Below are 14,427 nucleotides of genomic sequence, written 5' to 3' on the forward strand. Positions count from 1 at the left end.
TGGAACTATTATTATTTGACCTGACCCGAATCGATAGCCGACCCGACCCGAAACATAACGATAGGAAAAAAAATTGGGTCTCATCACTTTACGCCCCCTCAAAACTTTTGGTCAAGCTCCGCCACTGGTAAAAACGTCAAACTTTTGCTGATGGGGGCTGCTTATGTGGCAAATAAGTACTTCTTATGTGACAATGTTTTAATGACGTGGACTGCCACACGTTAGCAAAACAAACTGGGTTAACTTTTAGTTAGTATGGAATCGCTGAGGAAAAATAAGTTAAAAATTGAGACTGACACAAAGCATTTCCTTAGTTGTGTCGGCCAATATGTCAAAGCTGAGAGTATTAAAATCCAATTTTCCTAAATACATCACATAAAATTACAACACGAGTGAGCTTGTTTAGGTTCGTGAGTCTACTCAAAGACGAAAGTATTAAAATTCAATTTTCCTAAATACATCACGTAAAATTACAGGAGTGAGCTTGTTTAGGCTCGTAACTCTACTCAAATTCAATATGTGAAACTTAAAGTAAACTTGTTTCTCAAACAAAATTTATTTGTAAGCTAATTCAAGTTTTATAGTGAAATGATCTTTAAGCATCTCATGAAGGTAGGGTTGTAAACGAACCGAACGTTCAACGAACAGTTCGTGAACCGTTCGGCGGGAAGTTCGTTTATGTTCGTTCGATAAGCTTAACGAACGAACGCGAACAAAAAATTTCGTTTGATAAGCTTAATGAACGAACACGAACAAAGGTCTCGTTCGTTCGACTGCGTTCGTGAACGTTCGGTAATATGTTCGTTTATGTTCGTTCGTTTATGTCCATTCGTGTTCTGTTTTTTTATGTTTATTTTTCTAAAAGTTTTTAATGTTTTATTAATTTTTTACTTTCCCCCAAAAGTATTCTTTCCCTCTCTTTTTGTTTACCTTTCCCGCCTAATTCCTACACTTCACTACTTCAGTACACTAATTATATTAAAAAATTAGTAAAAACTAATAACACATGTGGCCTTAACGGTGCCTTTGTTTAATTTTCAAAATTAATGTTCATTTGTGTCCGTTTATGTTCGTTTGCGTTCGTGGTTAGTGTTCACGAACTGTCCGCGAACAACCAAAATTCCTTAACGAACGAACGCGAACACAAACTTCTGTTCGTCATGTGTTCGCGAACAGTTCACGAACATCCAAATTTCCTTAACGAACGAACACGAACATAGCCTTGTTCGTGTTCGTTCGGTTCGTTTACAGCCCTACATGAAGGCTTTTAACTTCTTTACTCCCATAAATTTATTTGTAAGCTAATTCAAGTTTTATAGTGAAATGATCTCTAAGTATCTCATGAAGGCTTTAACTTCTTTACACCCATATTAAGATACCTTAAATATATATATGAAAAAAATAAATAAAAGAGAGGGTTGGTTTCGTCTTTTCAAATGTGATAACTTTTTATTAAATGTTATCAGTTTTCATTAAATGTTATAAAGGTTCATAATAGGAAACGTCAATCACTCCAGAAAATAGAGTTGGCAGTGCACATGCACTTGAATCTAATCATCTTAATATCTAATTTCTCGTACTTTAGATTATACAACCAAAAAAAGAAAACAAGATTATACAACCAAAAAAAGAAATTTAAATGCAAATATAATAAAATACTTGTGAAAATCTTAAATATTTTGTATATGCACTTATTCTTATGGTTACTACTAGACACATATAATACAATCAGATAGGCTTTAAACGCACATACTTGATCCGTTTGATTGTTATTGTGCTGAGAAAAAGATTGGACGAAAACTGAGTTTTGTAGCTCTCCACAAAGCTTCTTACTATCATTTAAGAAGTACAGGCCATGTCATAAACTTCTACTCTTCACAATTTTATATATAGCTAATTTAACTATAAAAATTATTTATTTAAATATTTATCTTTTCATATTAATTAAAAATCCAGTTTTCCTAAATGCACGCTATTAAATTTTCTTTTGAAATCAAAACCGTACTTTTATATCCTTAAGTCTAGATCCTATAAGTAGTTTTTACTACAAGTGAGATTTTAGTTAGTATGATCGTATAATCTTATGCTTTAGATATACATATCCCCGATCTTATATATGTGTATCCCCGAATAACAAAACGATGGATGTGCTTGGGTGAAATAGGTTAAGAGTAATTATAATTTTAAAGAAAAATTTTAAAGTAATTTTAATTTCAAAGAAAAGTTGAAGCTAGCACCCTAACAATAATATACTTTTTAAACATTATAAACTCCAATACTTTTATAATTCTTTAAAATATATAACTAGGATTATAAAATTCCACTTCACTCGTTTTAACCTACCATTAAAAAGAGCCCATTGCACACAACTAACATTACGGCTGAGCATAAAACCGAATAATCAAATTAATCGAATTGAAAAAACCAAATCAAAGCAATAACCAATGGTTCGGTTATTGTTTTTTGTTTCGTTTCGGTTTATCATATATGTAAAACCGAAAATAACCAAACTGCGCACGCGCACACACACACACACATACATACAAGGTTAAATTCATTAGTGAACAACCCTCTTGATAGTGAACACTAGTAAACTAATCATAGCCCTTGATTATCAATACACAAGTGTAAATCAATAGTCAGGATTTGATCTAGTGTATTTTACGATTTGATGATTTAAATCAATGGCCATGATTTGTTCACCCAGTTCACAAATACAGGGGAAGGTTCAAATGAAAACGTCTTTTATCGCGATAACTCGAAAACTAACTAAAAAAACCTAAAAAACATACGATTTTTTTTTACAATTTTTTAATTAAAAATCGCTATTTTTATATATATATAAAAAAAACTTTTTTTCAATTTTTTTTTGTATTACACATAGTGTATTATTACACATGTCCACTACAATTTTTTTTTTTTGAAAAAAAGTTTTCTTTATACACAAAAACTAGCGAAAATTGGTAAAAAAAATAAAAATAAAAAATTTTGGTATGTTTTTTTTAGGCTTTTTTAGTTAGTTTTCGGGTTCTCGCGTTAACTAGTGTTTTTTTTTTACCTTCCCCTATATATATATATATATATATATATATATATATAGTGGAGGGTTCAAATGAGAAGAAATTCTTTGTAAGAAGAAAAAAGAAGAAATTTCAACCAATAGAAATGCTTCATTAGACTTCATTTAATATTTGTACTTAATGTAACTATAAGGGTATATTAGTAAACTTACATACATCATTAATTGGTAGTTTCATCTTTAATAACTAATTATATTAAATTTATAACTTATTTTTAAGATATATATTTTTCACAAAAAAATAAAAATAAAAATTCATTTATAGTGTAGGATAAATACGAGGCGTGTAGGATAAATTATGAGTTGCGTAGGATAAATTTCATTATGTGTAGGATAAATTTCGAAATGTGTAGGATAACTTTTGATGTGTGTAGGCAAAAATATTTAATGTGGAGGATTATAGTCTTAATGACTAATTAATTAGTCAAACACAATGTTAAATGAGATGAGAAAAAAAACTATTTAATGTTTTACAATTGTACCATTTTATTCTTTTTCTTCTCAATAAAATTTTCTTCTCAAATGAACCTTCCCCTATATATATATATATATATATAGAAAAAATATATCGTACATTATGGCTTAACGTACTTCACGTACAACAACGTGCGTGATTTGTTATATAACATGCGTGATTAATGTTTTCAATATGCGTGCTTATTGTGTTTCAACATGCGTGATTTTTGATTTTTGAGTTATAACGTGCGTGATTTTAAAATGAACGTGCGTAATTACCTATCGTACGTGATGTACGTTAACCTTCCTCTATATATATATACACACACACACCAAAGTCTCTTAATATAATACTCCATCCGTCACATTAAAAGTGTCTTATTTTGAATTTTCAAAGTTTTTATTTATAAACTTTGACTTTAATTATATATTTTTTTGTAAAAACGCCCAATAAAACCTCCTTACTAACTAGACTACCATATAACGAAAAACGCCTAAAAGTAATGGAATTATTAACTAAACCACATGGTCTTAGGATGAGTCGTCCAACAAGAAGTGTCAATTTCCTACTTTACACGAATATAATAACGTCGGCCAATAATGTTTTTATGATACATTTATTATTATATATTTTCCTCCAATAAGAATTTGTCACCCTGTTAGATCATGTGTAGTGGTAGAAGCTTATAATGCCCCCACCATGGGGCATTATACGACACGTGGCGTCCTAGTCAGCAAGGGGGCATTATAGCAAAAGTGGTGTAGTGGGGCATTATGCCAATAACCCTCATTCAATCATTTTACAATCATTTCACAATTATTTTTTTTTAATTTAAAACATAAAATAAACTTCATTAATTTAAAAATAAAATTACATTACTTGAAAAAAAAATAAAAAAAAACTGAAAAAAAAAACCGAAAATTAAAAAAAAAAAGAAAAAAAGCTGAAAAAAATAAAAAAAAAACATAAAAAAATAACATGATCTAGAGTCCATATTTTTCTCTAATTTTTTGGCGACGCATTTGCGCAAGGATCAACGCATCACCTTGTAGGTGGTCGATAGGTTTGGACAAAAACTCGATGTCCTTTTCCATTTGCCTCGCCTCTTGCATCTCGTTAAATTTTTTTGTTTCGGCCACTCGTTCCTTCATAATCTCATAACGTTGGTGGCCGAGATCGCGAATGTCTTGGAGACGACGGTTCATCTCCTCGAAATCATCCTTTAACTCGAGATCGGAAGACGACTCGACCGTTTTTTTCCCCGTTCCCTTTCTTCTACCAGTGGGTCGGACCAACTCTTCTTGAATGCCCTCGTCAACGTCCACCGCCTCATTTAAATCAACATTGCGGGCATCCGATGTCGGAGTTGACGGGTCAACGGAGGATGATGTTTTTGACCTTTTAGCCCGACGTCTACTACTAGACGTCATTGGATTAACTACCGCCCACTTTGGACTTTTTCGTAGTAGCTCCCAACACTTGTAGTACGTGAAAGGGCATTTTGTCCTCTCGAACTCCTCCAAACTCTTCGTTAAAACCCCCACGTCACCTTCACCGCTCGGCCGATTATCGTAGTTACGTTGAAAGACTTCTTGGAACGCATGACACTTGTTGTTGATGTCGGTCCATTTGCTAGAAATGGAGTCTTTGTCCCGATGTTCGCCTTGACCCCACGTGCTAAAGAAGAGTGCACGAACCCTATCCCAAAAAACCGGGCCCGTTTGAAAGTTTGCTACAAAAAAAAAAAAAAATAATAAGTTGTTTGTTAAAAAATAAATTAACAAAGTAAGTAAAATAATATTTATATAAAATAGTTACCGGTCTCTTCGTCCTCCGAAATGTCGACAAACGCCCGAGTCAACGCGTATTCCTCTTCCTTCGTCCATTTGATTATATTTTTTGTACGCCGCGGTGCGTCCTTATCCTTCTTCTTATGCGACCTTTTGCCGCGTTTCGATGTTTCTTGCACCGGTTCGGGTTGCGTCTCCGGTACGACTTCCACATCGGGTTCGGCTTCGGGTTGTGACGGTTGAGACCCGCCGGCTTGACCATAGCCGAAAGTGGGAGGAACAAACGGAGGGGCGCCACTCAAGTAAGCCGCGTAAGTTAAAAAGCTCGGGTCCATGTCTTGAAGATTGTACGGGGTTTGCGGTTGGGTTGTGTTCGGGTTTGCGGGTCTAGCGGGGACACCAAAAGGAGGGCGGTATGGATGCATGATTGTATAAAAATTAGAAGAAAGTGGGTTTTTTTTATAAAAGTTGGAAGAAAGTGGGAGAGATAGTGAGTTTTTGTATAAAAAATGGTGTGAATGTGGGGTAAATATATATAGTGGGGAATATTTTAAATTAAAAAAATAAATAAATAAATAAAGGAATGTTACCGTTCGAGAACGGTCGAAAATGGTGGCCCCCATCTTTTTAAGCGTTATTTTTAAAACGCCGGAGGGGTTTTTTTTTTCGAAAAACACGCCCTAAAACGCCCCCTGTAATGGGGGGGGGGTGGGCGTTATGCGGCGTTTTCGGGCAAAAATTTAAAAAAAAAAACGCCCCATTACACACGGTCTTAGAATCACTTTTCCTTTTTTCCACTTCAAAGTATTTATCAAACATATCTTATTTTAACTCCTTTTATTTCAACTTCATTTATTCTTTTATTGTTTGCAACTCCTCTTTTTCTGTTTTACTTCCCTTTTTTTAAAGGAAAACTTCATTAACAACAGGCCCAGCCAAAAAAGGCGGCAAGCACAACTAAACAAATTTACACCAATCGATCCATGTTATATCATTGAACTTAGACCTATTTTTAAACCAAAGAAAACCTATGGATTTAATCGCACTAACCACTTCCTCAACTTTCCGAGATATGTTCGAAAAAACCATATCATTCCTGACTTTCCAAACCTGCCAATATGTTATGCTGACAATCCCTTTAAAAGCTACCAGAGGCCAACCTTTAAGACCACAAAATTTATGAAATTCAAGAATATCTCTAACCGAAAAAGCGAACAGGCCCGGAACTCTACACCACTGAGAAATTTTCATCCAAACAACCGAAACAAACTGGCAAGACGTAAAAAGATGTAAAGCGGACTCCCTCTCGGACTCGCACAACGGGCAGACGTCATCCGGAAGAGTGCTATTGCGTTTTCAAAGCTCCACCTTAGTCGGAAGTCTATCTAGTTCGGCCCTCCATGCAAAAAGGTTGCATTTTAACGAAACCCATTTACGCCATTCCCACACATACCTGGAACTGAAATCTTTATCTTTATCAAATAAGCGCTTAACGAATCCCACACTGAACTCTCCCGACTCATCCCCCAACCATGACCATTTGTCTTTTTGTTCCGATAAACCAACCTCACGAAGCTTCAAATTTAAATCCAGCCACTCAGCTAATTCAACATTAGAATCGGGCGGATGCTTCCATTCCCACCTAGCTTCCGGGTTCTGAATCGGACGGACAATCCTATCACGAACCAAACATTTCTTATCCTTTTCCAATCTAAAAAGGTTAGGGAAGCAATCTTTCAACGCATTATTACACAGCCAAGGGTCAAGCCAAAAACAAATTCCGAATCCATCCCCAACATTACCCCTCATAAAATTCCTAAGCTTGTCACCCGCCACAATCGGACAAGCCACCACCTTAGTAATATTTTTCCAAACCCCACCCAAAGAAGCAACAATCGGGAGGAGATCCCAAGACATTCGATCATTATGAACCGCCGAAATGACCTTCACCCAAAGGCTATCCTTTTCTGTTTTATACCTCCACGCCCACTTGAGAAGAAGGGATCTATTAATGGAATCAAGATTCCTAATACCGAGCCCTCCACAATTGATAGGCGAAGCCACACGATCCCACACTACCCAATTAAGTTTATTATCTCCACCCGAGCCACCCCAAAGAAATTTTCTAATCATCGACTCCAACTTATTTAAAACTCCCACCGGAGCCTTGTACCCCAAAACAGACTTAATAAGAGTCACCCTACCCCCAATAGACAGGACAGAGGCCTTCCAAAGAGATAATCTTGATTCAAAAACCTCAAAAACCGGTCTCCAATTCGCTATACGGTTCATATGCACACCAACCGTAATCCCGAGGTAAACAAAAGGAATTTGGCCCGTCTTACATCCAACCAAACTAGCCAGTTCATCAACATCAGGAGAACCAACAACAATACCATAGATATTAGACTTAGGGGCTGTTTGGTAGCCTCTGAATGGTCATTAAGATGCTACCTCTTAATGGAACCATAAAGAATTTTACCAATGAGAAGGTAGAAGAATGTGATATGTGATGATTTATCATTCAGAGGTTACCTCTTAACCATTCAGACTTGAGGTTACCTCTTATTCATTCAGAGGTTTTAAACCATTAAGAGGTAACCTCTGAATGGTCATTAAGAGGCTACCAAACAGCCCCTTAGCCAAGTTGATTTTAAGCCCCGAGCATAAGTGAAAACATCTAAGAATCCTGACCATATTGAGAACATTCTCCTTAGACCACTCCCCAATAATTAAGGCATCATCCGCGTAAAAAAGGTGGGAAAGAGTCGGACCACCATTGGGAAGCTGGACCCCAGATATAGCACCAACCTCGACCGCCTTATCTACACAACAAGACAGAAATTCCATAACTAACAAAAAAAGAAAAGGAGACAGGGGGTCACCTTGTCTCATTCCTTTCTGACATTGAAAATCAAAAGTTGGGGCTCCATTGACGAGAACAGCGGCTCTGGCGGACGAGAGAATCCCAAAGACCCATTTGCACCAAAGAGGAGGAAATCCCATCTGACGCATAACACTTAAAATAAAACCCCAATTAACGTTGTCATAAGCTTTCTCGAAATCAAGCTTTAACAGAAACGCTTTCTTCTTCTTCTTTTTAATCCAATTAATGACTTCGTTGATTATGAGAGGCCCATCAAGAATGAATTTTCCTTTCAAAAAAGCGGATTGGTTGACCGAAACAATCGAGCCAAGAACTTTCTTGAGGCGATCGGCAAGGACTTTGGAAACAACCTTATTAATGGCACCAACCAAACTATAGGATGAAAGTCACTTAAGCTCACCGGGTCAATAATCTTCGGAACAAGAGTAATAAATGCCGCGGCACAGCCTCTACTAACCGACCCGTCGACATGAAACTCATTCAAAATTCTAACGAAGTCGTCCTCAAATAAATCCAAAAATGTTTAAGAAATCTGAAGTTCAAACCATCCGGCCCGGGGGCGCGGTCACTCCCACACTCCGAAATAGTTGATTTAATCTCCTCTTTACTGAAATCCCTAACCAGAAATTCCTCCTCTGCTGAATTCACCTTCCTGAAATTATCACACGAGAACTCCGGCCGGTTCACCAACTCCTCACTAAACTTGTCTTGGAAAAATTGGAAAACAAACTTCTTTATAACTGACGGTTTAGAACACCAATTCCCGTTGATCCTTAACCCATGAATAAGATTGCTAGCTTTCCGACAAATGACCAAAGAATGAAAAAAATTGGAGTTTTCGTCCCCGTCTTTTGCCCATCTAACCCGGGATCTCTGTTTAATATCTTTCGACTTATTTAGCTCAATCTCCTTAATAAGTTTAGAGTTCTCAGCAAGAATCCACTCATCTTCCTCCGAGAGACTCCCGTTTTCCAATAAAATTTCTAACTCGTCTAGCTCTTCCCTCGCCTTGGATTCCTTTTCACCTTCCTCTTTAAGCATAAGATCTCTCCATTTTTTCACGCGGTTCCTGATATGTTCAAACTTTTTTAAAAGAAAAAGGTCAGCCAGACCTTCAAATACGAACGAGTTGGCGGCGTCTCTGACCGTTTCATCAAAACCTGACTGACCGATCCAGGAGTCAAAAACTCTAAAAGGTTTAGGGCCGAAATTGTTCTCCTTAGAAACCAACACAATGGGGCAATGATCAGACAAAAGCTTCGGGAGAGCCCTTAAGCACGCATCAGGCCATGAATTAAAAAACTCCAGACACACTAAAAACCTGTCAATCTTACTTAGTTTTTTCCCGTTACTCGACTGCCAAGTGAACTTTCTGTCTTTCATGCTGTATTCCAATAAACCACTGTCAAAAATAAAATCATTAAAAAAACCTGCACATCGATGGTTGAATCTAGAGTTGCACTTCTCCTCCGGGGTCCGAACGACGTTAAAATCTCCTAAGAACAACACATACCCTCAGCCCCTACCTTTTCATTCTTTAATCTGTCCCACAACACCTTTTTTGTTGAATATCCTGAGGGCCATACACATTACCAATATTCACCTTTTGCCCACTACCTTTCAACCTACCTTTGATGATAAGAAAATTATTCTCTTTAACCACCCCATCACAACTAAGAATACTAGGGTCCCAAATACAGATAAGGCCTCCCGAAAGGCCAGACGAATCTACCCACTCGGCCTCAAAATTCTTACCCCCCCAAAGCTTAAACAAATCGAAACGGGAACGAGGAGCACATTTCGACTCTTGCAAAGCTATAAAATTAATCCCAAATTTCACTTTGATTCCTTTAATCCACCTGGCTTTCTCATCTCCCCCCGGACTTCGAACATTTAATGAAAGAAAATTCATTTCGAAACTTCATTAATACCTTTGCCCAAGATGATGTTTCTTACCAAACCTCCAGCAGCATCAAGATCCATGCCCAGTTGATTCCCCAATTTTACTGTTGCTTCCACTTCCCGATCCACTAACGAAGCTTCACCAGAAACTTCACCTCCATCGCCAAAGATTTCTGAAGAATTCCCCAAAACAGAACCCTTGGAGACCTTGGATGAAGCCACGTTATTCAAATCAAACTGACAGCCACCTTGATGAGAAGACGGAGCTTCCTTATCAGAGGAACTTGGGATCTGAACCTCTCTCAATTTGTCACAGTTTTTATTAAATTGGTCCAGTAACCGGTAAATAGAAAAAGGATCAGAGGCCCCATTGAAACTTTGGTCCGCTCCGCTTGATGGGCCTGGCTTTTTCAACTGAGTCCAAATTACCACCATGATCCATATTAGGTGGAGAGGAGTGGGTCCTACCAGATCTTCTCCTGCACCGTCTCGATCTCTTCTTGGAATGAAAAAAGAATATTTTTTTGCGGCTCCTCACCCAACTTTTTGGAAGAAGACCTCTCCTCGGGAACATGCGAGACAAAATCACCTGCCACTTTATCGAAACTACCTCCCTTTCCCAAGTCACCTTTGGGAATAGCAATGCCCGACCCTTCTCCTTCCTCCTGACTGTCCAGATGCCTAAACCCTTTAGCTTCCTCAAAATGATCCACCGGAACTTGAATCACCGGCGACGACTGCAAAGGAGAATCCTCGCCGGAAGAAACCTCAACAGAACTTTTTAAACAATCGGGGACCCAAACTTCTTCTTCTTCCTCCTCCACCATAACCCTGTAACACCGGTTTTTCCACTTGAGAGTAACAACCTCTCTAACTCTGAATGATTCCCCTACCAGGATACCCACCCTACTCATAGAGAGATCTTGTTCCTCCACCAAAAGCTTCGGGACATAAAGAACCTTTCCGAACATTTCACCGATCTGATCAAGGACGTCAGGTTCAAGGATATACAAAGGGACTCCGTGAATTCTCAACCAAGCCACTCGTTCCAGGGGAAGAGACTGACCATTCCATGGATCAAGTTTGGAAAACCACGGACCCCAAATAACCTTAGCGTCAAGAAACCTTCTAGCCGACTCCTCATCCGAAAAAGAGATAAGAATAGATAAGCCACCCAGGTATTGCAACCTAACGTACTCGGTACCGGCTATCTTCAGAAGACGATCGAAATCGATCAAAGTTTCCAAATCCACAGTTTTACCCACCAAAGCTACCCCAAACACTTCCTTAAACGCAACAGTTCTATCTGGCACCACTAAAACCTTTTCACAATTACCTGAGCTTCCCACGGACTCCATAACATTATCACTATTCACTTTAAGTTTGCCCAGTACCTCAAGGTAAGACCTGGAATCTCTAACGTTAAACCTTTTACTTTTCTCCTCCGCAACAGAAGAACCCGAGTTACAATTCTTCACCCCTGCTTGAACACTAACCCCTGAATTTTCCACGGCAAACCCGGCGATATTTACCTTGAGCTTGCATAATCCCATTTTGACACCATTCAGCTCCTTCTCCAGAGCACTCTTATCTCTAACATCCACGAAACTAGCAAAACCAAACCTGCTTCCTCCTTTATCTCTCTTCTTAGCGACAAAAGTTTTAGACAATTCCCCGAAACCTTCCAAACACTTTCTAAGTTCCCATGGCGTGCACCCCTCAGGGAGGTTGGAAATAAAGAATTTGGTTAGCATGACAGCCGGATCCGAACAAAACCGAAACACCCAGTCCAACCGGCACCCACCACAAGTTCTTAAGAGGTTAACGGGATTCGTACTAATCAAGCTGTTCTAACACGTTAGACGCGATCAGTAACAGACCCGCTAAGCAATCAGAACCCGAGTAGACCCAGAGAACAAGAAAAGACCCAGAAAAACCAGCCCCAGAGGCGAATGGAATCAACCTCTGATCCGAATAGGGAGAAGGGTAAACCAGATGACAGACGGTCACGTAAACCCCGCCCGCTATTCCGATGAGGGTCTCTTCGTCGAGCACTATAGTAATGCCAACAGCTTTGATGGTGTTTCTGTCATCAATGTCACGGGCGGTCTTACTTTCCTGTCATGGGCGCCTCCACCAGTGTATCTTCCATCTTTAAATAGGTAATTATCGTTATTTATTTTCTATTTTAATTTGTACGTATCAGTGGCGGAGGTATAGTATAAGGAGGGGTTTCACGGGCTACGGCTCAACCATGTATTCGTAGTGTTTTTTTCTTTTTTTGGTTTTATATAAAGGATATCCCTGATCAAATAAGGGGATAACCTAAAAAAAGGATATAAAGGATATCCCTGAACAAATGGATGAATTGATCGGTATAAATTGATATTTGAAATTGGGATCAGTATAGTTGTGTTACATTTTTGTTGGTGGGTTCTTCAAATTGGCCAAAGGGACGGAGGATTTGCCGGAAGGAAAGCAGGCGGTCCGAATACGAAACCGGTCACACGGTTCGTTAAAGCCGGTTTGCAGATTCCTATTGGTAGGATCGGCCAGTACCTCAAGGTCGAACGCTACGCGAAACGAGTCAGTACTGGTGCTCCGGTTTATCTCGCTGCTGTGCTTGAATACCTTGCTACTAAGGTAATTTGCTATCTAATTTCGTTCATAATTTCACCAATTACATATAAACTGTTTTGTTTTTCAGGAAATGTAGTAGTTCGTCATTTAATTATACTGTTATTGATGTTACGAATGTAATTTAGGTTGTAATATTTCTAGTCTGAATTTAGGTTAAAAATTGATTAAATGAATTTTGTAATTGATGTTTTGCAAATTGCTTGTAATAACTGAATTTTATCCTCATTGAAGATACGGTTATTAATTTAGGTTAACGATTGGAATGATGATTGAATGGTGAAGACGGTGGTGGTGAAGATGGTGGTGGCGGCGCCACATGGTGGTGTTGGTGAAGACGGTGGTGGTAGGTGAAGGGAGGGGGGGAGAGATAATATATGTATTGTTTGTTATATATATATATATATATATATATATATATATATATAGGGTAGGGTTCTCGAGTGAACACTAGGTTAAGAGTGAACTGTGTGAACTAATCTGGGCCATTGGATTACACCATCTAGTGATTTTTAAACAATGGTAAGATTGTAATTATAATGTTGTAACTTCCCTTTAAATTAATTGATAGAAGGGTATTTGCGTCTTTTGTAAATTGCATTTATTAAGCAATATAATCAAAATCCCTAAAATCTCGCTAGTTTTCGTATATACAAGATACACAGCTGTTAGTGTATACACATGTGTACAGTCTCGCTATTATTAGTTTATACAAGATACACAGATGTTAGTTTGTACACATGTGTACAGTCTCGCTAACTATCAGTTTATACAATATACACAACTGTTAATTTATACACATGTGTACAGTCTTGTTAACTATCAGTTTATACAAGATACACAACTGTTAGTATAACACATGTGTATAGTCTTTTATACACCTGTGTATTATATTAAAAAATGGTTACATGTGTGTATATTAACAACATATAATATATTATGCATGCACACGAGTAGATTCATATGAAAATTATGAAATTAATGAAAATGAAACATATCACGTGTATGCAAAAATAAATAACTTCATCACATATTAAAAAAAAGGTTAATGCCAAAAGATAATTACAATTTCAATCTCAACTTTTTTTCAATATTTATTGAAAATTATAAAAAGTTAAAAACAATATATTATGATATCTGTATATACGGATAATAAAAAAAACAATATTAAAATTAAAATTAAAACAAAATCTATGGATAAAGAAATGATGAAAAATATTTAAAAATGAATGAGAGAGAGAGAGAGAGAGTTAAGAGATCAGAAAATTAAGGGATTTTAATTAAATATACTTGACTAATGTCAATCTTGCCCTTTTAATCTAAAAAATGATCAAGGGCCAAGATTAATTCACTCAGTTCACTCTCAAGAAATTGTTCACTCTTGAACCTAATCCTATATGTGTGTGTGTATATATATATATATAATTTTTTTGAAATATTTTTAAAGAATAAATTACAAGTTTTGTCCTTTAAATAAGTAAAAAGACTAAATTACCCATGTGTAATAAGATTTAACAGAAAAATTTAACTGGGTTAGGCTTAAAGGACGTAACTTGCAACAAAATTCCCTATAAAAGGTAAAACATGTCAAAATCGTTAAAAAGGACACCGCCTGAAAAAAATGTATATAATTAAAGGACAGAACTTGTAATTTTTTCTATACAAATATACATAG

The 14,427-nt window shown here is 37.2% G+C and overlaps 2 protein-coding genes across 2 annotated transcripts; both read right to left on the reverse strand.

The window, feature by feature from the left end:
- Nucleotides 1-6,682: 6,682 nt before the first annotated feature.
- Nucleotides 6,683-10,550, reverse strand: LOC110876986. Its single transcript, XM_022125144.1, has 6 exons — nt 10,145-10,550; nt 9,770-10,028; nt 8,707-9,615; nt 8,212-8,585; nt 8,021-8,151; nt 6,683-7,666 (listed from the first exon to the last, which is right to left on the reverse strand). The coding sequence occupies exons 1-6, from the start codon at nt 10,548-10,550 to the stop codon at nt 6,683-6,685; spliced, it is 3,063 nt and encodes a 1,020-aa protein (XP_021980836.1).
- Nucleotides 10,551-10,579: 29 nt separating this feature from the next.
- Nucleotides 10,580-11,869, reverse strand: LOC110876987. Its single transcript, XM_022125145.1, has one exon. It carries the CDS (start codon nt 11,867-11,869, stop codon nt 10,580-10,582), a length of 1,290 nt encoding a protein of 429 aa, XP_021980837.1.
- Between the last annotated feature and the right edge of the window lie 2,558 nt (nt 11,870-14,427).

Source organism: Helianthus annuus, chromosome 9, assembly GCF_002127325.2.
Source record: "Helianthus annuus cultivar XRQ/B chromosome 9, HanXRQr2.0-SUNRISE, whole genome shotgun sequence".
Taxonomy (NCBI): Eukaryota; Viridiplantae; Streptophyta; class Magnoliopsida; order Asterales; family Asteraceae; genus Helianthus; species Helianthus annuus.